Source organism: Schistocerca piceifrons, chromosome 1 (assembly GCF_021461385.2).
Source record: "Schistocerca piceifrons isolate TAMUIC-IGC-003096 chromosome 1, iqSchPice1.1, whole genome shotgun sequence".
Lineage (NCBI taxonomy): Eukaryota > Metazoa > Arthropoda > Insecta > Orthoptera > Acrididae > Schistocerca > Schistocerca piceifrons.
This window is the reverse complement of record NC_060138.1, coordinates 341135007-341160989: the sequence shown is the minus strand read 5'-3', so window position 1 is coordinate 341160989 and position 25983 is coordinate 341135007. Positions and strand designations below refer to the sequence as shown.

Below are 25983 nucleotides of genomic sequence, written 5' to 3'. Positions count from 1 at the left end.
CAGACATTAGCATCCAACACAAATATTCAACAAAAGTAGTGGCCTCAGATTTCTGGGGAAAAAAAGCTTCTTCCTGTGAGGATTGTAAAAGCAAAATGAAAAAGTCACAGAAGTGCCAGCATTTTAAAAGTGAACAACAATAACCAAGTCTCAAAGAGACATTGTGTGAGCTGTGCTGCATGCAATAGGGCATTGTGCGGGTTGCTGCTTCGAACCTGATCACCAGCGATTACTGTTTTTCTTGTTTAGTATCTTCTCAAATATCTGATACTTGTATAATTAGCAGCACTCTCTATACAGGAGTTCAGTTGTGTTTTGTCGGTACTTTGATGTTCATAGTAGTCCAGACAACAAAGGAAAATTAATGAAAAAAATCATATATTTACAATTTTTGAACATTATTTGGGGGGGGGGGGGGTAGGGAGCGTTGTGAACAACAGACTAAAACTCCTGACCGGTGGTGTGTGTGGTTTTCTAGAGATCACTTTTTTATGTTTTTAAATATCTTGAAATCTGGAGCTTCCAGTGAAATGTTTTTCCCAATACAAATTTGGAACTGCATTTCCTAGAAAAAGATACTATTCATTATTTTTCTGAGACTAATAGTTTCCGCATTCAAAAGCTGCAAAAATTGCAGATTATTAAAAATAGTGTTTTAATAGATTAAAATTGATGTTTATTATTAAGTGAAGTGGGTTAAGAACAAATTTTAGATGTTTGTATCACACAGTGCAGGAGAACCATGTTAAGGGATAAATTGTATTCTGAGGTATGTCAGGATGGAAAGGAAAGAGGGATGGAAGTTACAAGCATGAAGATTTGGCCATGCACTTCGCTCCTTCATAAGTCTACAAACTTAAGAGTGAGCATGTGGTTCCCCATTTTCTCTACCTCATTATATCACAAAAAGCAGCTACAAGGTGTTTCACAAAGTTATACTGACCCTTCCACAGCCCGCCTTATGAATCACTGGCGACGTAATGTGCAGACATGCCTGGGGGTGTTTATTTCCCACATAGTGGTTTGGATTACTACATGGTACACAAATACGAATTAATGCGTAAGGACTGCGGGGAACTGGGTTTTTTGTCATCCTGTACAACAGCTGTTGTGTTCGTCCGGGAAAGGCAGCTTCCCCCTCCATGACTGCTGCCCACTTTTCAGGTCACAGATAGAGTATACCTCCCCAGCATTTCCTGTTCATTTCTCTCACGTCAATAGACAAAATAATTTCACTGATCTTGTGTTTATATAGAGGAGTTATTATCAACTGAGTGAGTGTTTATTTGCAGTTGTCAAATGGCTATTATCTAAAACAGCTCAACAGTTGGAGCCACACTGAAGAGCCTGTTCCAGATGTAACATGCAGGTAAAATGTATTCGACAATATTGATTTCATTGCCTTCACTATCAATGACTGGAATACTTTTCACAGCACAAGGGGTATCAAATGCATCACCCCGGCCTCAGTTCTCCCAACATCTGAAGAGGTCCAGTGGCGAGTGGCTTAAATTGGCATCCTCTGTAACAGAAGTACATCACTTAGTGTTATGGACCTTCAGATACTTCAACACACATCAAGCATGCATTACAGCAAATTACACCCGACTTGCAAGATATAGTGTGGAAGTGTGGGAAGTGGCTCTACTCACTGCAGCCCATTTTAAAAATGCCAGCAATTCCTGACTTATGGAGATTTATGCATCTACCAGTAACAAAATTCATGGTGAGAGAATTTTTGGTCATTCATTAATTCACCACCAAGTGATTACATCATGGTTACACAACCGTACAGTATGCTGTCAATGACAGTCAGCAGCAAGATTCCATATTTATCAATTCAATCCCTTTCCCACCAACACTACATTATCATATGTACAAATCAAGCCCTTCTCAGTCTTTGTTTATAGGAATCAAACAATGGAAAATCCAAGATGGAATGTAACAATACCAGAGAAGGAAAGTTGCTACTCACCATATACCGGAGATGCTGAGTCGCAATTGGCATAGTAAAAAGGTTCACACACTTATAGCTTTCGGCCATTAAGCCTTTGTCAGCAGTATACACACACACACACACACACACACACACACACACACACACACGCAAACGCAACTTGCACACACGTCTGCAGGCTCAGAGAGCTGAAACTACACTGCGACCAGTAGCACCAGTGCATGGTGGGAGTGGCGACTGGACGGGGGTAAGGAGGAGGCTGGGGCGGGGAGGGGGAGAGGTAGTATGGTGGGAGTGGTGGACAGTGAAGTGTTGCAGTTTAGACAGAGGGCAGGAGAGAAGGTGCGGAGGGGGTAAGTAGCGGAAAGGAGATGAATAAAAATAAAAATAAATTAAAAGACTGGGTGTGGTGGTGAAATGATGGCTGTGTAGTGCTGGAATGGGAACAGGGAGGGGGCTGGGTGGGTGAGGACAGTGACTAACAAAGGTTGAGGCCAGGAGGGTTATGGGAACATAGAATGTATTGTATGGAAAGTTCCCACCTGCACAATTCAGAAAAGCTGATGTTGGTGGGAAGGATCCATATGGCACAGGCTGTGAAGCAGTTATTGAGATGAGGGGTATCATGTTTGGCAGCATGTTCAGCAACAGGGTGGTCAACTTGTTTTTTGGGCACAGTTTGTCGGTGGCCGTTCATGCAGATGGACAGCTTGTTGATTGTCATGCCTACATAGAATGCAACACAGTGGTTGCAGCTTAGCGCGTAAATCACATGACTGGTTTCACAGGTAGCCCTGCCTTTGATTGGATAGGTGATGTTTGTGACTGGACTGGAGTAGGTGGTGGTAGGAGCTGTATGGGACAGGTCTTGCATCTAGGTCTGTTACAGGAGTATGAGCCATGCGGTAAGGGATTGGGAGCAGGGGTTGTGTAAGAATGGACGAGTATATTGTGTAGGTTCAGTGGACGGCGGAATACCACAGTAGGAGTGGTGGGAAGGATAGTGGGTAGGACATTTCTCATTTCAGGGCATGACGAGAGGTAATCGAAACCCTGACGGAGAATGTAATTCAGTTGCTCCAGTCCCGGATGGTACTGAGTTACGAGGGGAATGCTCCTCTGTGGCTGGACTGTGGAACTTTGGGAGGCGGTGGGAGACTGGAAGGGTAAGGCACGAGAGATTTGTTTTTGTACAAGGATGGGAGGATAATTACGGTCAGTGAAGGCTTTAGTGAGACCCTCAGTATATTTAGAGAAGGACTGTTCGTCACTGCAGATGCGACGACCACGAGTGGCTAGGTTTTGTGTGTGTGTGTGTGTGTGTGTGTGTGTGTGTGTGTGTGTGTGTGTGTGTGTGTATGCGTGTCTACTGTTGACAAAGGCTTAATGGCCGAAAGCTATGAGTGTGTGGATCTTTTTATTGTGCCTATCACAACTCAGCATCACCGCTATTTGTTTATAGGAATGTATTTTCCATAATAGCTCACTTAACAACTGCAAAGATGTACTCACTTGTAAACTGAAAATAACTTCTACTATACAAACACAAGTTTGGTGAAATTATTTTGTCTACATATATAAGAGAGCTAGACAGGAAATACTGGGGAGGTATAGTCTGTCTCTAAACTGTAAAGCAAGCAGTGCTTGTGGTGGAGGAAGCTGCCTTTCCCAGGAGAATGCTACAGCTGCTATACAGAATGACTAAGAATCACTGTAGCGGTGTAGAACACTGTGGAGAGATTTACAACATAGATTGCCATACGTTTTTCTTGCATTAGTGTTCTTAGTAATCCACACCAATGTTCCACATAGTATTAACATACTTTCTGGAAAATAAACACTCCCGAGCATGTCTGCATATTACATTACCAGTGATTCATAAAGGTTGCTGTGAAAGGGTCAGATTTACTTTCTGAAATATCCTGTAGTTGCTTGTTTGTGGTGTAGTGGGGTAGAGAGAATGAGGAATCACTCATTTGCTCTTCAGTTTAGAGACCTATGAAGGAGAGAGGTGTGTGACCACAATCCAGCAACCTACTTTCCCTCACACTTGTAACCTCCTTCCTCCTCCTCTCCACCCGGTTGCAGCCCCAGAATACAGTTTATCCTTTAATATGGTTCTCTTGCACTTAGATGCGGTACACACATTTAATATTTGTTCTTAATCCATTTCATTTGACAATAAACATCAATTTTATACCACTAAAAAACTAGTTAAAATGATCTGTGATTTTTCCATCCACTGCAAAGCAGAAACTATTAGTCCTAGAGAAAAAAATTAATAGGACCTTTTTTATAGAAAATTTAATGCAGTTTTAATTTTGTACATTTTCCTGGTAGCTCTGGATTTAAAGAAAAGGGGGGGGGGGGGGGGGTCAGCCTTTAAAGACCCTTCGTGCACATGCCCACACCTCACGATTCAGGATTTTTAGTATGTTGTTCATGACACACACACACACACACACACACACACACACACACACACACACACACACACCCCTCCCTCCCTCTACCACTGTACAAAAATCTGCAATTTCACAAAATTTTCTTGCTGTTGACCTTTTTTGGTCTTGCTTTACTGTGTGGTAGTAAACATGCTTTCATTATTACTAAGTGAAACTCCACTGTAGAATTGGATTTAATTGTAGTTATGATGTGACATTGTTTTGAGGAGATACTGGGTAGTTGAAAACATATGCATCATTGTGACTCCAGTTAGGCAATATAGAAGCTATCAATTACGCAGACTGGAACAAGAATGTCAATAATACATTGCTCCCAAGGTCCATATGAATTCCAAAACAGCCATAAGTAAACTGCACGAAAGATCCAACATTTTTAGGAGATCCTGGTCAGGACCTAGCAAAATGGCGCAAAGTATTTCACCACGTCACCAGATACAACAGATGGGATGATATGATGTGTTTGGAAAATGTGTACTTTTACTTGGATGGCACAACCTAGCAGTGGTTCGAGAACAGTGAAGAGGAGCTTTATAGCTGGGACAAAGTCCAGGTTGAACTGAAGATAATATTTGGTGGCAACCAGTAACATGTCTGCTTAGTAGCAGAACAGTCGATGAGGAGGGACCAATGTAGTGGGGAAACAACACAGTCTTACTGGACGCAGAATGTTTTGGCCTTATGTTGTATTGTGAATCTGAATATGACAAAAGCTGACAAAATCCCATATCTAATTAAAGGAATTATGGAAAACATACACCAAGCTCCTCATGTAAAGGATGTTACAGCAACTGAGAAATTGATCAAGTGGTGCCACTGCAATGAGGAAAAGTAACATTAAAGAGTCATATGAAAGAAGTTCGACAACCTCCTGAATGTTATCCCTATGGTAGATGTGAAATAGTAAGAGAAGAGATACAGGCAGCAGTTTATGTCAGCCAGAACTGTCACACTGAGTAAGCAAGAGATAGCAGCCATGAATGTTGACCCCATGCATCAGGTGGTAAGAGAGATGCATCGTTCTTTAGCACCAATCTCTGCGACTAGTCAAATGTGTCAGATGGAATGGACTCGACCAACTTAACTCACACAACCTTCAAACAACCGCTCATCATCCAACCGATGCAAGTGCAACCAACTCCTGAACCAAGTATGACGTCCCGCAGAACAACTGACATTTGGAAGATGGCAGAAAAAAACACTGGTATGGTTTCACTGTGGAGACTCTGAACATAGTGTACTCCACTGCAGAGAAAGAAGACGAGTGTTCAGCAACTATTACACTATCAGATGTCAACCATCGCGACAATTATATTCACATCAGTCAACTGCAGATGATTGTAGTCAACCTGTGGGACTAATTCCAACACCGTACACTGGACTACTGTCACTCCCTAACATGCCGTAGTTGTTCCCCATCTCATACGAAGGTATCATCTGCTCATGTAGACACCAGTTTCAGGAAAAGGAAGCAGGGCAGCTATCTGTTGAGGTGAGGTCACCACAGGTGCAAATCCTCCATGGTCAACAGTTACCAAGATGTCAGGAGATCTTAATGGCATCATCATCAACGGCCAACCTGTCCAAGCATTAGTTGACTCATGGGCGTCTCTTTCTGGAGTTTTGAACACTTATCATTGCCAGGTAAATGATACTGTGATCCGTGATATGAAAGCTATTGTGCTGAAAGATGCAAATGGTAAATGTTCAGCCAACAGGAACATGTATTGCAAGAATAATTATCAGTGACAAAAACAGTCCTTCAAATTTGTCATTTTAACAGAATGTAGTTGTAATGTTATTTTGACATTGGACTTCTTGCAGGCGTCACAATCAGTCATAGATTTTGGAAGATTGAAGCTCCAGATTTACAAAGCTCTTCTCACAAGCACACACAACGAAGATAGCTGAGGCAGTTGTTTTCTGTCATTAAAAATGTTGTTACCCACTGTCATCAGCAAGACAACTCCCACTCTCAGTCTAGATACTCATTTAAACCTTCAAACTTTTGTTGATTTAAAGAAGCTACTCAGGATCAAAAGAGAATTCTACATGCCAGTGATGATCACAAGCATTGCAGGTGGTCAAGGAGGACTTTTGACTGCTAACTGCCAGAAGCAGCTGCAAATCATCCCTAAAGATATTTGTAGAGGGACAGCAAAATCAGTCCAGGAAGGGCAGCTTAATGTCATTTACTAAGACTTATGCTTCACTATCACTACATACAATGCAATAGAGGAAGCTACTGTCAAACACCTGATAGGCTCTGGCCTGAGTGGCCAACAACATGGACAAGTAGTAGCCATTCTGCACCAATTTTCAAGTACTTTCAGGTCTGTAGTGGAATAAAGACAGACCAAATGGACCATGGCAAAACAAAATATATCAACACTGTGTATCATAAGTATAGGGTGTTGCCAACTGAATGAGAGAGAATTTGGGAGGAACTGATGAAGATGCTGCAAGATGACTCATTCAACCTTCAGAGAGTGCTTGACCTTCTACTGTGGTCCTTGTGAAAATAAGGATGACTCTTGGTATTTCTGTATTGACTACCAACAACTGAATGAAATCGCGAAAAATTATGTCTGCTCATTGCTGAGACCCTAGACTGCTTGAAAGGATCAAAGTATTTCTCAACTATCATCATGCAGCTAGGCTGCTGACAAATGGAGGTTGACGAAGCTGACCAGGAGAAGACTACCTTAATAACTCCTGGTGGCCTCTGTGAGTTCAAAGTTACGTCGTTTGAAGTAATATATAATGCACCATTCACCTTCAAATGTACGATGGACAACCTTCTTTGACACCTTAAATAGACAACACATCTCTGCATTGTTGATAACACTGGCCTTTTTTAAGAGACATTTGAAGAACATCTACGCCACTTGAAAACCATGTTGAAATGTTTTCAGACTATAGGCCTCCACCTGAATCTGAAGAAGAGCTTCCTCATCACCCAAAAAATAAAAATATTGGGGCACGTAGGTAATGTCACTAGAGTCTGTCCTGGTCCAAAGAAAATGAGAGCATTCACAGATTTTCCGATTCCATGTTACATTGTAAATAGTCTTCATGGGTTTGCCTCTGGATCTGCCGGCAAACCCGTGAAGACTATTTACAACACATCCACTGGGAAAACTTGAAGAGTCACCTCCTTGTTACATTACTGATGAGAAAGGTTTTCTTGGAATTTGTCCGTACTACCAGAGATTACTACCAGCAATTCATAAAGGAGTTCTGTACCAATGCCTGTTTCTTGCAAGAACTACTGCATGCTGAAAATGTCAAGACAGAACTTCACAATGACACTTGAGGTTGTGGGATTTTGCGGTTGCAGTATGTATTCAAGAAGTTGCTGAAAAGGGGTAGCTTATGCTTCCAAAGTACTCTACAAGTCCAAGATGAACTACTGTACAACCGAGACAGACTGCCTTCTAGTTGTTCAGGCCATCAACAATTTCTGACCATATTTATTTGGCAAACTGTTCACCATTCTTTATGCTGGCTGACTATACTGAAGGATCTGTGAGATCAACTGGGAAGATGGGCACACAAGCTTAAATATACAATGTCACAATTGCCTACAAAAGCAAACCTGAAGACAAGGACACCAACTGCCTTTTGAGGAATCCTTAGGTTGAACACAGCAGAATGGATGAAATCTCAGTCACTGCAGTGAATGCCATAGCTGCTGAACAACAGGAAAATCCAGCTATCCAGGAAACTGTAGCAGCACTGAAGAAGTAGGAACTGACCAAAGGAGAATCCCAGTTAATGAACTGAACATTTCTGAGGAAGAGAGATGATCTGACAGGGCAGAAATGGTTGCTTGTCATCCCAGCTCATCTACAGCCAACCATCTTTCAATTTTTCCCACAGCTCTCCAACATCTGGTCACCTGGGTTTCGTGAAGGTGAGGTGTAACATGTCGTTCTTAGAATGAGATGTTCCATGTCCTTGATACCCAGTGGCCAAAGAAAGGTGTTCATTGGTTAAGGTATTTGATAAATATGAAGCACCCACTTTCAGAAGGTTGTATTTTGATGGTTTGTGCAGATTGGAACTGTAGCAACACTGTGCTATCGGTAATGTGGGCTGTAGACTTGCACTTCTACCAGCTGGGTGGAGTCATTTGCTCCTTGGGACCATGAGGGAAAGGCATGGAGTGCATGTGACCTCTATGATGCCAAAGAAATCATCACAACATTGGATTTATTTATTTATTTATTTCCTGAGTCTTGTGCGAGATGGACGGACGCACAACATCTTGCTAGAATGCAATACATGTATAATTGACTCATTAAGAGAAGCTAGAGTTATACATTATAGGAAATACATTGAGTTCAACTTCTGTGAGTGTGTTATTCCATGGGAATAACACACTCAGAAGTAAGAAAAGTATCTTTCAGCATCTTCGTTGCAACAGATTGAAGTCCATGGGGTAGAAGCTGTGTCACTGTTCAAGGGTGCTGAATAGCAGGACTCATGCAGCATTGGCATTGTATGGTGACCATGAGAAAAAAGTAAGAGAAACATGACATATAGCAAGATACCTAAGTTACTAATCAACTACTGGACTGTTTCAACAACGTGTTCCCACACCCCTATTAGGAAAATAAAGACCAAGGAGACATTCCAAAGACACAAGACAGAATCAGACGCAGGTATCACTGGTCAGGTCTCTACCTACATGTTAGAAACTATACGAGCCACTGTCAGGAGTGCCAGTGATGCAAGAACTTACTGCAATTACCTTCAGGGCATATGGTATCAATTCTCCCTGCAGCAGCACCATTGCACCAAACTGATGGTTCCTGAAGTCAGCAAAAGAGAATCAACAGATAATAGACTGCATTGACAACCTCACCTGCTACACTGTCACCAAAGCTGTTCTGACTGTCAAAGCTCCAGAAATTGCAGGGTTCCTTGCAGAAGGCATCATTTTGAACCATGGAATACCCCATGTGATGATTTCTGATCATGGTCAAGTTTTTCAGTCAAACTAGTATTAGAGGTAATTTCATGTTGCCACATCACCCACAGGATGACTACCATTCACAGACAAATAGCCTCACAGAATGCTTTAGTAAGACCTGGGTAGATATGTTTTAGATGTATAACAGCAAGATGAGGTTACAATACTGCTTGTCATGATATTCACTTACAACATAACAAAGTAAGACAATATAGGCTTGTCACCATTCTCTCTGCTCCACAGTCAATGGATAATCTTCTTGTTTCAACTGGATAATACTCAGGATGATTACATGACACATCTCATCACCAGAACTGAAGAAGCAAGACATCCGGCTCTCTTATAGTCCCTGGACACCCAGAAGAAGGGCCAAGAGTGCCATAACGCCAAGCAGTGGCCATTGAGATACAGCTCAGGAGACTCGGTAGTGATTTTTACACCTGTGTGGAAAGTGGCTCTGTCGGAGATGTTAATAAAGCATTACTTTGAGCCATATTGAAGCCTTCATCACTTTTCGGTCATCATGTACTAAGTTGAGGATAACGACCCTTCATCAAGAAGACAAAAGCACAGAGGAGTATGAAGCTATAGTACAGTCCTGAAGTGCATATTGACAAATGTGGCTTCTCATTCAAGGAAATTGAAGACCTGCTCCATGACCAAGAAGCTTCACTGACGAGACCTAACTTTCAAGGGTATCGTAGAAAGAGGATGTGATAATATTACCAAAAGATGAGACTGCTCCAGACTGTTGCACAGAGGAGCATTGACAAAATTTGGACATAGCATGCTACAGTCAGCTCCAATGAAAACCTGTGAAAAAATGAAAAAAGACGGAACAATTTCGTGAGCTGTGTTGCATCCAATGTGGCATAGCAGCTATCATCACTGGCTGGCATGCTGCAAGTTGCCAGGTCTAACTCAATCGACAGCAAATATTTGTTATTTAGTATTTATCATTTAGAAAATTTCTTTAAATTTCTTATGTTTGTAATGTTTGCATATTCTGGAATATTCAATGTTTGTGTAAACTGCAGCACTCTCCGTACAGTAGTTCAGTATTCTGTCTCTATGTAGGGGTTCCTAATACGCATGCTTTCATTGCTAAGTATTGTGCATCATTGAGGACACTGCTTTTGGATTTGGACTTGATTGTGCTTATGGTGTGACACTATATAAGGTCATTGTCCTTTACATTTTACCCATTTAGAAACTTATAGGAAACATTCTACAATTTATCTTAAGCAAGATCCCTAAAACCACCGAACACATTGAAGTGTCTCAGCTATAAGTCTCATAAAGCAGACAGATCATACTGCTTAATTTTTTTAGAAGTATTGTTTGATCCCAGCTGGACTAAAGGTGTGCAGTGTAAATGAAATGATTATATTGCATTGATGGTAAGGAGTCCCCACCAAGGGAAGTCTGACTACTGAGTCACAAGTCTTTTCAATTGACACCACATTGGGTGACTTTGACATGACACCAATTCCCCTTGAGGAGAAAATCTCTGACATAGGTGGGAATCAAACCTGGGTCCACTACATGGCAGTCAGATGCACTAAGCACTCAGCTAAGGGGGCAGACTACATACTGTAAGGTGCAGCGAGACCCACTTGTCTCAAGATCATGGTCACTGCCCACTGTGAAATTAGATTGGCTGCCACTGCCTGCTAGACCTATACCCAAGCTCTGTAGTGAGGCTACGAAACTACTATTTGCCAAATGACGGAAGGTCCTCATAGTGCATCAGACATATAAATTCCTCGCTGTTCCAGAACATTAACAGCATATCAATTCTTTGTTCACTCTGCTGCGGCATCAATTTTTGTAAAATGTCCACAAGAAACAAGGGCATTGTTCACTCTGCTGCACCATCAATTTTTATAAAATGTCCATCAGAAACAAGGGCATTAGCATAAACTAGTGACATTTCTCATGGGAAAATTACCAGTCCCAACACAAAATTGGTTCCAACTGCCACTGTGGTTTTTGAAGAGGCCCAGAAGTATTTTAGATCTATTGAGGTTACTGAAGAGTAGGTTCTGTGGGATATATTTTTAAATCTACATTTTATTAAATTTCAGATAGGTGCCACAACTGTAAGGTTATTTTCACAGGTTGGAATGGGGGGGGGGGGGGCTGCTGTGCAGTTTACCCATAAAATGTGCTTAAAATTATCTTACGAAATGAATTTTCAGTATCTAATGCATAGTTACACATTATCTTATGGGCATTGTAGCAGAAGAGACTTTCTTGTGGTTAGAAATTCCTCACCTTCTCTAAGTACCTACATTGCTTTTAGTGTACATAATCTATACTCACTAGAAAACATGTAATGAATGTCCTTCTGCTGCAACAAAGATTGAAGGTAAGAAGTGTCTTTCTACTGGGTGCCAGGGCACATGAGAATTCAGCAAGATAAATTAGCAGATGTTTTAGTGAAGAAAATTTGTATGAAATTTCTGTGTCTCAATATGCTGTTCTCCTATAGTCTATCATCCCATAGCTAAGTTAGTCATGCATCAGTGTGAAGAAGTCCACCCAAAAGTGATAGACAATAAGTCAGCTAATTGGTCACAGCATGCCTCCTCCCTGCCCCTCAGCTAAGATGCTGCCTTCTTCACTCAATTACAAGTGTAGCAGAATATGATGCTGCATGAACTCTTGCTCTGGTGAGCATACCCTCCAGTGTTTTGTTTTTGTGGCTTGCCGATGCTATATGCCATGTTTAACAGGTTGTTCTTTATATTCAGACTAGAGGCTTATTTACCAGCTTTTTAACAGTTGAAGAGAGAAATGTTTTATGACTTTTTTGGTTTTGTGGAATGTCTGTACTTCTTTTTGAAACATTAGGCATGAGATTTTAACAGACATTGGATAGCACTTGGAGGCTTTTTTTTATAAGTAGTTACCAGTCGCATTACTTTTGCCTCCATTTTATTATTTTGTGCAGATTTTTGGTAGGTATTTAAGCAATGTCTGTATTTACAAGTTTTACTGCTTGAGTAATAATATGAATGTGTTGATGAATGTGCATGAAAATGATAGAACATAAATGTGATTTTAAGAGAGTTTGAGCTTTACAATCCTGAAGTGTTACAAATTTTAACCGCATTTCTCTTAAATAATTTTTGCAGTGCCACTGACAACTTCGATGTGAAGTACCTTAAATTGACAAACACATACAAACTTACATCAAGAGTATTGGTTTCTCATTTCAAGTCATGATCGTTTATAGTCCCAGATTCTGAAAGCTATTTACTTTTTGTATTTCATAGCTTGAATGTATCATAATTACGCCACGAGAAATGCTAAAGTATCCTCAAACTTCAATGATAGTCTGTTTTCTTACAATCATTTGTTGACATTTTCAAATGTTTTGTTAGCTGACCCTCCAGCAGGAACACCAGTTCAATTTTTTATTCCTCTAAAGAGGTTGAAAATTTTGTCTTTTGACAATTCAAGTTGAAAATCATTATTGCATGTTAGAACCAAAGGAGCGAAGAGAAAATCTTCTACTCCACTGTGCTGCCTAATTATTCCAAATTCAGAAAGCCTGTAACTATGTGGCAAATATAACACTGATACAGTTTGAGAGATTGTCATGGAGATGTAATAAAGCCTGTGAATCTTCTATGTTGACCATTGTATGATGGGCTCAGAGTAAAAGTGGATCACATCCAAAAAATTGAAAATCTTGGTTATGTGGTAGTTAGTTTCAGAATATCAAGAGTTCTTCAGAGAAATTGTGAACCAAGTCTGTACCTCAATATTCAGTGTGCTGGTTGCAGTAGTTACTTAATGCTTTAAGACAATAGCACCTTCTGACGTAGCTGTTGTGAGCCACAATAAATTTCATAGCACATTACATAAAGTCTGGAGGTAAAATGCACCTGCAATAAAATGTATGTGGCCACATTTGCTTGGCAGAAGGCTTTACCTTTCCTTAAACAAATGAAGTCTATAGCATATTAAAAAGAAATATGTATGTATACAATTTTATCATTCATATTTCTTCAGTCGATCCCAAACCAAAACATTAAGATGGCTCTCACCATGTTAAAGCTAGTCAATGATAGACATGCAGGTGGAGATAATTGACCACATATTTATTATATTGAGCCATTTATAAAATTATTAATTAAAATTTATTAAAAGACACTTGCATTTTCCACCATGGCTATTACACAGTCTCGTCAGTTATATCACAAAATTAGCTGATTTCGGCAACTTGCCATTTATATGCGCTACTCCTATCATTGCATCTGTACACCATCACCCTGTGAGTGTATAGAAATATGTAACTGTCATTTACACATATTGTTAATGTAACAAAATTGTTACATCCCATCCCGGATTTTCCATTGTTTGATTTTTAACTGTCATTTAAATGTTTAGCCATCATTGTAGTAGACTGGAATGTAGACTGTTCTCACTCAACCCATGTACAATGATTGTTCAATATTTAAATGACAGTTACACAATTGTACACATTCTCACAAGGTGATGGTGTAAAGTTACAGTGATGGGAGTAGCACTTAAAAATAACATGTCGCCGAAATCACGTAATTGTGTGATACGAGGGTGTGCTGAAAAGTAATGCCTCAAAGTATTTTATGTGATAACCCTTAAGGCTTTTTAAACTGTAGTGTGCAACATGACAGTGTGTAATGTAACTATATCAGTGCATCAGAAACAGCATGCTGTAATTGAGTTTCAAATTCAAAGAGTTTTTCCACAATGGAGTATCCTCTCCTTCAGCATGACAATATCAGACCACACACTAGCACTGGGACATTTGCAGACTCAGACGCCTTGGGTTCACTGGCATTGATCATCTCCATACAGTCCTGACTTGACACTATCCAATTTCCATCTGCTTACGAAACTTGAAGAACTCCTACAAGGACTTCACTTTGATACTGGTGAAACAATGCAAACAGAGGTGAGATTGTGCATCCACCAACAAACATTCACAGCGATGGTATCAACAAACTTGGTCTCTCGTTGAGAGAAATGTGTTTATCGTCAGGGTGACTATATTGAGAAATAAGTGTGTGTACATGAAAGGCACCAAAATTTGAAGTTAATATAATGAAGGGAAAGTTTTGTAAGTACAGAGTCATTAGACCAGGGAATTACAAACAAAAAACAAACTATTGAGGGCTATGAAGTAGATTAGATAAAAATTCAACAAGAGGAATAGCACAAAGTGGCTGGCAACATTTTATGAATATACTGATTTAGTGAGTGGAGGTGAAATGCTGTTTATGTGGTGAAGAAGAAAAAGAAGAAGAAGAATAATAAAAAACAATGTTAAGTAAACTTGCTTGTAGGCTTGCAATATGGATAATTAATTAGAAGAAAAAATAATTTAATAGCACACATTAAAATGTGGAAAGAAACAGAGGTGTAAGTTTAATTATATTTGAAGTCCACGGTGAAAATTTTGCAGTGTATTAGTGAGTCATGTTCACCAAATTGAAAATAAACTGTAAACAAAACTTTTATGTTAGTGAACATGTCTGTATACATTGTATACTAGATTAGTTCATTTTGTTCTTTCACTGCAAAAAATGTTATTGTTTAATTCTTCACCTACAATTAAATATATTACTTTAATTTTATATCAGTTTTACTCAAAAGAGTATAATATCAACTTTGTTCACTTTTTAATTGTAATTTCTGCATCAGGTACTAATATTGATTCTCATACCAAATGTTATGACAATTAGTGGAATGAGATGCTGTTCAGGGTGCGAAATGAAATAGCATTCAGCTCTGTATATCTTAACAGAGACACTTACTGTTGACTTGTGGAGGCTGGTTTGGAGACATGTGAATGCAACTGCAGAATACACCCTTGTACACTTTTAACCTGTAGTGTGCAGACTGTGCAAGAAAATTTCTTGTAGTTGCTGCTTTATTCTGTGGGCAATTGAGTGTCCATTCATTCTATTCTTTTACATTGTTTGATTTTTAGGGTAGTGTTCTTGCAGCTACACATAATTGATAAAATAACTTATCATATAGTATTTTTATTTTGTGTACAAAAACTCTATCAATAATGCTGTATTATCAATCTTACCAAAATAATCCCTTGAAATCTGGTACTTGATGTAAAATACGTGAGGTTTAGTTACTGTTACAGATATCAATACCCTGTCAGAATTTGAAGCTTCCAGGCAGTCTATCCGTTTATCAATTTATAAACTGTTTTGTTGATTTATTCTTGGCATTCTATTTCAATTTTTCTGTTGACAGGAAGTAAGGAGCTTCTTTTGGAACAACGTGTGCCAGCAAGTTACTTGGCCTTGGAAGATGTTGTCACACATCTGGCAGCTGAGAGACGACAGACTGGTGTGGACCCTGTCCTTAATGCCGAGCAGTACCGTGCTGTTGTAACAGCAGAAATGCAGTACCGATACCAGAGAACTTTCCGTGATGCAGCTGAACTACACCAAGCAACACTGTTCCTACATGATAATGGTAATCCTTTTATTCTGCTTGCATTTCATTTCAATTGCCAGATTAGCTGCGCAACTTAGCATTTATGTTTGCTTGGTTGCAGAAATGATGTACTGGTTGTTGTGCAGGCAAGCTATCAGGGATGGTGTCTCATTATGTGTGGAGTGAAAAGACAATAATGCTCAGTGTTTAGTAACAGCATTCCTCATTTAAAAATACACAAAATAGTGTATAAAGACAAGTACAAAAGTCCTTACTGTGAGTAATAAGATAGCCAACTATGGATACTTCATCAGTTGTGTGTGTTTCAGAACGGAATTAAACATTTCTGCAGCTACGTATTTGCTTGAATATTTGGATGACATAACATTATAATCTAGTGGAGGATATATTTTCAAATCCAATGGCATGCCTGCACAGTGTAATCTCAAATGTACCTTAATTTGTCTGTTAAGCAGATATGTAAAGGTAGACTCCTGTAATCTGCAGCAGTAAATAAATACTTTTGCCATTACAGTATGTACTGACTATCAAAAATTAAAGCAACTTAAATCACTGGGTACTTGTTTCTGGGAAACTTTGAAGTCCACAACAAAAAGTAAATAAAGTAGAAGAAATGGCAGCTGAAGTTGTAAACTATCACAGGATGCATTCATTGACTCTTGATAATAACATTATCAAGTTGGAAGAGTGTTCCACATATCATGGGTCATAGTAGCACAGTTAGCTAGAGAAATTATTTTAAAATCTGTCACATGCAGTATAACAGTGCTAACAGAGTCAAACTCCCTTTCCCATACAGCAGGGTGAGACAGTGAATTCAGCAGATTCCATTGCTGAATGGAGTGATGTCATCGAGTCCAGCAGTAGTGGCAGTGAGAATACAGTGATTTAGTGCACATGGTGACAATCTGCTTGAGGTGGCTGGCTGAAGAGAACTAACTTGTGTATGCTTTGTGACCAGTTATATTGCCATCTTATTAATTCCCCAGATTGCTGACTTGTGTGGCCTGTGTTCTATGACATAGTTACCACCACTTGTGATGGGTCACTAATCCTACAATGTCTGTGGTTTCTACCATTGATGTGTCTTTGTCCACTGATACAAAGATACAGCGTGATTCTGTGATGATCGAGGAAGATAAAGTATCAGTTTGAGATAAGGGACCCCTCCCCTAATCTTTCTTCCACTTTATTATTTTTACAGCAGATGACTTTATTTGTTGCTTGTCATATACACATGTTTCAGTTTTTTGGAGAATAGAGCCAAAAATTCACTCAAAAATTAAAAAGATTCGTTAGTTTTATTCATTTTTGTAATAATGTAAGAACACCTTTTGGAATTATTTTGCTTGCCCTGCTATGCAATTGATGCCATTTACCGTCAGATTTTTTTTACCTTTATGTTCGCAGAGTGCCTTAAATATTCTTTTTTACCATTTTCTCAGGTGCTGTACAGAAATACTTTTAGAGGTCTTTCTGTTCTAAGTTTATTGTTATTCTAATGGAAAATCCAGAAAGGAATAATGACAGTATTATGAAAAGGATAGATTGTTACTCGCCATGTAGTGGAGATGCTGAGTCGCAGATAGGCACAACAAAAAGACTGTCAAACAAGTAAGACTTACTTCAGCAGCCAGAGACTGTGGTCATGTGTGTGTGAGTTGTGGTTGTTGAAGAAGGCTTATTGGCCAAAATCTTAAATGCATAACAGTCTTGTCTGCGACTCAGTGTCCCCTCTGTGTGAAAATTTGTCTTCCCATATTTTGTTCCGCAGCACCTTGCGGTTCCACAGAAGCTACAAAGGGGTACTATGAAAAAATTTAGGATCAAATGTAAAATTAAATTATTTGAGTGAAATATGTTTAGGCAACAAAGGTCACTTACTCTAAGCACTTGGAAACTAATCTTGTGTGCATTTTTAAGAACACTGGCGTATGGTTGTATTCAGCAGGTTTATTGTAAAAGACATTGTGTAACAAGATTGGTAAATATTCCAAGTTTAAATTCTAAATTTGATGGAGTTTATTTGTCTTTTCAGGTGTTCTCCTCCACTATGATGATGCTACGTTAAAAGATTTATATTTTCTGGACCCACAGTGGTTATGTGATATGCTAGCACATGTTGTGACTATTCGTGAAATTAACCCATTTGCTCGTACTGGTAAGTGGAAAAAATCATTTAATACCTTCAGCTGTCTTTGTTACACTGTCAACATTCCTGCAGAAATTTTGTTCAATTATGTAGTTTACACTATTTAACAAACAGTAGCATACATTTAAAGAAATTCTTTACAGTGAATTGATAGCTTTTTCCATCATGTTATGTTGTTTTTGAAGTGCCTAGTTTTGAAAATTTGTGTGTAGAAACAGTGAAGTACATATGTGAGGGATGATAGGTGACAGAATATATTCTCAGTAGGAAACTTTTATAACCCATTATATATCTGTAAACATAACCTCAAGTACCAGCAATGATAAGTTCCTTTTTCTGGAACTAAAATGAAGAAAATAAATCAAAAGATTGTATAAGCTAGACTGGATGTGTATTTAGTATGGGTTGGTGATCAAGAGAAGCCCATCAGATAACAGATAACAAAGAAATCTGGATTGAGGATGTTTAGTTTGGTTCTGAAAGCTAGTGACTTGAAGAGCTTACTTGTGTGCTTTTGTATGTGCCATCTGTGTTTACCTTGACTTAGAACTCAGGATGAATTTGCTGCTTTATTCATGAATGAACCAATTTCCTCTCTCTGTCTAGATGAGAAAACCCTTGGTTCAAAAGCTAATGTTCTCATAATGTTTTGTCCTGTGCCATGTTTTGGCATGAAGTTTACTCGTTACATAAAACATATTTAAAACTTTAAACAACTTGGAATCTCAACAATGTAAGGAAAACATAGATTGCTGCTTACCATAAAGATGATGTGAAGTTGTAGTCAGGTACAATTAAAAGACACTTGCACATTAGCTTTTGGTCACAGCCTTCAACAGAAAAAGAAAAAAAACACACACACACACACACACAAAAGCAGGCAGCACACATCCTGCACTAATGATCACCATATCCAGCAGCTTGGCCGAGAATTCTTTCTGGTTCAAGCTGTTGAAGATGGTGCTCATGTGTGTATAAGGTGTGCTTGCTTGTGTGTGTGTGTGTGTGTGTGTGTGTGTGTGTGGAGTTTCTTTCTCTCTTTCTGATGAAAGATGTGTCCAAAAGCTTTTCAATTGTGTCTGTCTGCAACTACACACGTCATTGATGTGTAATTGATTCCAGTGAATTCTATGAATTTTTAAAACAATAGTTTTATGTCTTTCAGACGATGGCCTTGCCCTGGGGAATAATAAGGTTCAAAGTCTAAGTAGCCATTCCCTTTCACACAATGTAATCAAAAGTATCTGGACACCTGGCTGAAAATTACTTAACAAGTTTGTGGCACCCTCCATCAGTAATGCTGGAATTCAGTGTGGTGTTGGCCCACCCTTAGCCTTGATGACAGCTTCCAGTCTCACAGGCATATGTTCAGTCAGGTGCTGGAAGTTTTCTTGAGGAATGGCAGCCCATTCTTTATGGAGTGCTGCACTTAGGAGAGGTATCGATGTCGGTCAGTGAGGCCTGGCACGAAGTCAGCATTCCAAAACATCCCAAAGGTGTTCTGTAGGACTCAGGTAAGAACTCTGTGCAGGTCAGTCCATTACAGGGATGTTATATTGTTGTGTAACCACTCTGCCACAGGCCGTGCATTATAAACAGGTACTTGATTGTGTTGAAAGATGCAATCGCTGTCCCCGAATTGCTCTTCGACAGTGGGAAACAAAAACGTAGGCCTCTGCTGTGATACTGCGATGCAAAACTACAAGGGGTGCAAGCTCTCTCCATGAAAAACACGACCACACCATGACACCATACCTCCGAATTTTACTGTTTGCTCTACACACGCTGGCTGATGATGTTCACCAGGCATTTGCCATGTCCACACCCTGCCATTGGATCACCACATTGTGACTGTGATTTGTCACTCCACACAATGTTTTTCCACTGTTCAATCGTCCAAAGTTTACGCTCCTTACACAAAGCGAAGCCATGCCTTATGAGCAGGTGCTCGACAATGAAATCCAACTCATAGTACTTGCAGTGGATCGTGATGCAGTTTGGAATTCCTGCGTGATGGTCTGGATAGACACCTGCCTATTACACATTACGACCTCTTCAACTGTCAGCAGTCTCTGTCAGTCAAGAGACGAGGTCAGCCTGTACGCTTTTGTGCTGTACGTATCCCTTCACATTTCCGCTTTGCTATCACATTGGAAACAGTGGACCTAGGGATGTTTAGGAGTGTGGAAATCTCGCATACAGTCGTATGACACAAGTGATACCCAATCACCTGACCGCCTTCGAAGTCCGTGAGTTCTGCAGAGCACCCCATTCTGCTCTCTCATGATGTCTAATGACCACTGATGTCACTGATATGGAGCGCGTGGCAGTGAGTGGCAGCACAATGCACCTAATATGAAAAACATATGTTTTTGGGGGTGTCCGGATACTTTTGATCACATAGTCAATTACCATCATCTCCCTTGTCCATCTGAGGTACACTACCATCTCTAAGTACGTTGATGTCAATGGGACATCTAACCGTAATGGCAGAATGAAAAAAATCTAAAATTTTTGTGCACTAGCTAACACAAAAAATGAAATAGGAAGTCTTATTATGTTTACTTGAATCTTTACAGAAACATCTTTAAGATATTCACGTCAAATCAGTGTAGTCTCAAGGCTGTGTAATGTAGCATTAAGGGCCAGATTCTTTGAGAAATATGATTTTGAAGTATGAGTGATATTTGTTGTCTACAGAAGAGGTTATTAATGAAAGCTATGTCCGTAAGTGAGGTAGGGTATTTTTTTTAATTTAATATGATTGGTTGTAATATAAACAATGGAAGGAATAAAGGTAATAGTTGAGGTGTTGAGCAGTAAACAGGCAGAACTGAAATCATTACAAGGCTTTCTGAGAGCTTAGAGGCTAATAGACACAAAATGCTAAATGTGTTTCTGTTTTTATTAAACTGCTAGCTCTGAAGAAGCTAAATGACAGTCTCATTCCTGTTTACATGCCTGTCAACCACTCCATGCCTCAGTTAATGGTGGTTGGGTACCTTTGCTCATTCCTCTGTCTCTTTACAGTTTGATATTTTAATATTTATGCCCATTAACATTGTTGTGATTTTAGACAATGATGAGCAAAAATTTGTAGAATGTGCAGTGCTTCAGTTTCTGATTTAAACATGTGTTATCACGTGAATGTTATGTCTGAATTTAAATTTCCAGGCGTGATGAAATTAGATGATCTGAAACATGTCTTTAAGTCATCAAACATTGGACCTGTGGACACCCGTGGCTACATTGTGAATTTGCTGAACAAGTTTGAAGTAGCACTAACATGGGACAACAGAACACTACTCATCCCATCATTGCTTCCCTCAGAAGAAAGTTTAAAAAGCAGTCATGTTCAGATAGTCAGGGTAAAGGTGCTGCAAATCATCTTCTTCTCTTTCTCTCTTTATTGTAAAATGCATGTTCTTTTTTATGCGCATTGCATTAGTATATCTGAAATCATGCATGCATTGTATAGTTCTGAAATTCTCAATTTTCTGTTGTGTGAAGATGTAACAATGTTGTTTTCTTTTTCTTTATCTTGCTTAACAAGCATGTTACTCTTGTATTGTTTCATGTTATCATATCGTGCACCTTTGTTATTATCTGAAATTATTTTATTTAACAATTACTCTTATTTTATATTGTTTGTTTGTGGTGTTTAGCTATACTAGGGAACAGCAAAACTGGCTGCAGAATGGGGCATGTGAGTTCTCTCATCCTTTGCCTTCTCTTCATTCATAACTGCCAATAAGCAGCTTTTGGCTTATCTGGCTTGGTCTCTGACTCTTAACTGCACACTGTTGTTACAGTTCATTTCTGCCACAGCTGCCATCCAGATCACATCGTAAGAAGTAACAATTACCAGACACACATCTATTGCTTAGAGGTTCTTCACTTCATAGAAGTGTTCTATGTTGGTGAAGAGAGCTATGATTCAGTTCTTGCATGCGAGTTAAGAGATCACGTTATAAGACACACAGAGCCAAACAATAGAAATAACATACTATGTGTGTAAATTACTGACATTCAGGATTATGGGTGTGCAGAATTTACATGAGGAAATCACTGATGATGTTATTGTGGAAGACTGAGTTAAATACATACACAATCCCACAAAATTTGCAAGAAAATTACTGTCTGTAGAAAGCCACCTTTGAAAAAATCATTAAGAGAATTTGATTGCTTAGTTCTTGGATACACTTAGTTCTTCAGAGCAGGACAGTTAAAAAATAATAAATTATATGTATTTTTATGTTTCTTGCTCTTTTTTTCCCAAACTTGTAAACACTGCTCCTTCAATACATTTCCTTTCCTATCATATTATCCTTTCTCTACTCTTCCAAAAAAATTTATAAGTATGATGCAGAACAGCCGCCAAGTGTATAGTAACTGTGCTGATGTGTTTGTCATCTACATCTACACACTGCAAACCACCATGAGGTGCATAGCAGAGCATACGTCCCATTGCACCAGTCATTAAGGTTTCTTCCCGTTCCATTCACACATGGAGCGCGTGAAGAACGATTGCTTGCATACCTCTGTGCATGCAGTAATTAGTCTAATCCTTCCTCACAATCCCTATGTGAGCAGTACACAGGGGGCTGTAGATACTCCTAGAATAATCATTTACAGCCAGTTCTTAAAACTTTATTGACAGACTTTCTCAGGATAGTTTTGTATGTTTGTCTTAGTTTTGCATGTTTGTCTTCAAGAGTCTTCCATGTCATTTCCTTCAGTATCTCTGTGACGCTCTCCCATGAATTAAACAAACCTGCGATCATTTGTGCTGCCCTTATGTGTATACATTGAATATCTCATGTTAATTCTATCTGGTATGGGACCCCCATACTTGAGCAATATTCTAGAACTGATTGCACGAGTGACTGCTAAGGAATCTCCTTTGTAGATTGATTGCACTTCCTCAGTATAAACCAAAGTTGTGTTAGTGTTAGTTGTGGGGAGCATAAGACTTGTATTGTCTGCTTTGTACCAAGATTAAAACTAACGTGCAGAACTGATGAATGCATAAATGTTCATATAATCAAAACTGTAATAGCTTTTTAATTTAACAGATGAATACTGAAAGTGTATTTTGCTACAATATGACTTAAAATACTGTGAAAATACATTAATATAGAAAGGCTCAAGAACGGAGCTGTGCCTGATATTTCACTACAGCATTTTTCAAACATTTTCATGACGTATTGCTCCATAGTCATAATAAATGACATATAAAGGGTCATTACCCATTTCTGGTTTTAAAACTTTTATTGCAGTTTGCTATGTGCTGATTTCAGTAATCATGTCAGTTTCAAGTGTGTGCCTTGTAATACAGTGTGCATACATTTGTCGGAAAGCAGGGTTTATTGATAAAGTTTGCTGAAGGCTTCCACATGGTGTTGGCGGGTGTATGACTAGAACTTGAATGAGTGAAGAACACAAAAAATATAAAGGAAGCTACCTTCTATACGTGACCCTCCAGCTGTCATTTTTGCTGTTCTGTAGAATAGCAGTTTTAACCGTATTGCATTTCCTTTCAATTCCTAGCGTAACTCTTATAATCCATGTTATTTGTTCAACGCTCACAATTTCCTTGCATGTAATATCATATTCAAGCTTTTCGGGAGTTACATTTCAGTTGTTTGGCTATTTTGTTTTTATACATATTTCTGTGTTGTTAAGACACATATTTAGCAATGTATATTGATCCATTTCAATTGTAAATTGTTTGTAGAGTAATCCAGTTACTTGCGAACAATTATATGAAACCTTTGAAAAATATGGTATGTAAGCATGACATAAAATTAACTTTAACATTAGCAAATTTTATATTAATTTAGGTCTCAAACAAAAAACATTTGAAAAATACTGTGAAATTACTGATATTACAGTCTCTGCTAAGCTTGTTGTTGTTGTTGTTGTTGTTGTTGTTGTTGTGGTCTTCAGTCCTGAGACTGGTTTGATGCAGCTCTCCATGCTACTCTATCCTGTGCAAGCTTTTTCATCTCCCAGTACCTACTGCAACCTACATCCTTCTGAATCTGCTTAGTGTATTCATTTCTTGGTCTCCCTCTACGATTTTTACCCTCCACGCTGCCCTCCAATACTAAATTGGTGATCCCTTGATGCCTCAGAACATGTCCTACCAACTGATCCCTTCTTCTGGTCAAGTTGTGCCACAAACTTCTCTTCTCCCCAATCATATTCAATACTTCCTCATCTAATCCCATCTAATCTTCAGCATTCTTCTTTAGCACCACATTTTGAAAGCTTCTATTCTCTTCTTGTCCAAACTATTTATCGTCCATGTTTCACTTCCATACATGGCTACACTCCATACGAATACTTTCAGAAATGACTTCCTGACACTTAAACCAATACTGGATGTTAACAAATTTCTCTTCTTCAGAAACGCTTTCCTTGCCATTGCCAGTCTACATTTTATATCCTCTCTACTTCGACCATCATCAGTTATTTTGCTCCCCAAATAGCAAAACTCCTTTACTACTTTAAGTGTCTCATTTCCTAAATTAATTCCCTCAGCATCACCCGACTTAATTAGACTACATTCCATTATCCTCGTTTTGCTTTTGTTGATGTTCATCTTATATCCTCCTTTCAAGACACTGTCCATTCCATTCAACTGCTCTTCCAAGTCCTTTGCTGTCTCTGACAGAATTACAATGTCATCGGCGAACCTCAAAGTTTTTATTTCTTCTCCCTGAATTGTAATACCTACTCCGAATTTTTCTTTTGTTTCCTTTACTGCTTGCTCAATATACAGATTGAACAACATCGGGGAGAGGCTACAACCCTGTCTTACTCCCTTCCCAACCACTGCTTCCCTTTCATGTCCCTCGACTCTTATAACTGCCATCTGGTTTCTGTACAAATTGTAAATAGCCTTTCGCTCCCTGTATTTTACCCCTGCCACCTGTAGAATTTGAAAGAGAGTATTCCAGTCAACATTGTCAAAAGCTTTCTCTAAGTCTACAAATGCTAGAAACGTAGGTTTGCCTTTCCTTAATCTTTCTTCTAAGATAAGTCGTAAGGTCAGTATTGCCTCACGTGTTCCAGCGTTTCTACGGAATCCAAACTGATCTTCCCCGAGGTTGGCTTCTACTAGTTTTTCCATTCGTCTGTAAAGAATTCGTGTTAGTATTTTGCAGCTGTGACTTATTAAGCTTATAGTTCGGTAATTTTCACATCTGCCAACACCTGCTTTCTTTGGGATTGGAATTATTATATTCTTCTTGAAGTCTGAGGGTATTTCGCCTGTTTCATACATCTTGCTCACCAGATGGTAGAGTTTTGTCAGGACTGGCTCTCCCAAGGCCGTCAGTAGTTCCAATGGAATGTTGTCTACTCCGGGGGCCTTGTTTCGACTCAGGTCTTTCAGTGCTCTGTCAAACTCTTCACGCAGTATCATATCTCCCATTTCATCTTCATCTACATCCTCTTCCATTTCCATAATATTGTCCTCAAGTACATCGCCCTTGTATAGACCCTCTATATACTCCTTCCACCTTTCTGCTTTCCCTTCTTTGCTTAGAACTGGGTTTCCATCTGAGCTCTTGATATTCATACAAGTCGTTCTCTTATCTCCAAAGGTCTCTTTAATTTTCCTGTAGGCGGTATCTATCTTACCCCTAGTGAGATAGGCCTCTACATCCTTACATTTGTCCTCTAGCCATCCCTGCTTAGCCATTTTGCACTTCCTGTCGATCTCATTTTTGAGACGTTTGTATTCCTTTTTGCCTGTTTCACTTACTGCATTTTTATATTTTCTCCTTTCATCAATTAAATTCAATATTTCTTCTGTTACCCAAGGATTTCTACTAGCCCTCGTCTTTTTACCTACTTGATCCTCTGCTGCCTTCACTACTTCATCCCTCAAAGCTACCCATTCTTCTTCTACTGTATTTATTTCCCCCATTCCTGTCATTTGCTCCTATAT

At 39.1% G+C, this 25983-nt stretch overlaps 1 protein-coding gene across 1 annotated transcript in view; it reads left to right on the top strand.

Moving 5' to 3' along the window:
- Positions 1-25983, top strand: part of LOC124720213 (leucine-rich repeat serine/threonine-protein kinase 1) — a 150417-nt gene that overhangs the window by 53155 nt on the left and 71279 nt on the right. Inside the window, exons 23-25 of the mRNA XM_047245563.1 lie at positions 15665-15889; positions 17910-18032; positions 21198-21397. Coding sequence (XP_047101519.1) covers positions 15665-15889; positions 17910-18032; positions 21198-21397 — 548 coding nt within the window. The remainder of the gene's footprint in view (positions 1-15664; positions 15890-17909; positions 18033-21197; positions 21398-25983) is intronic.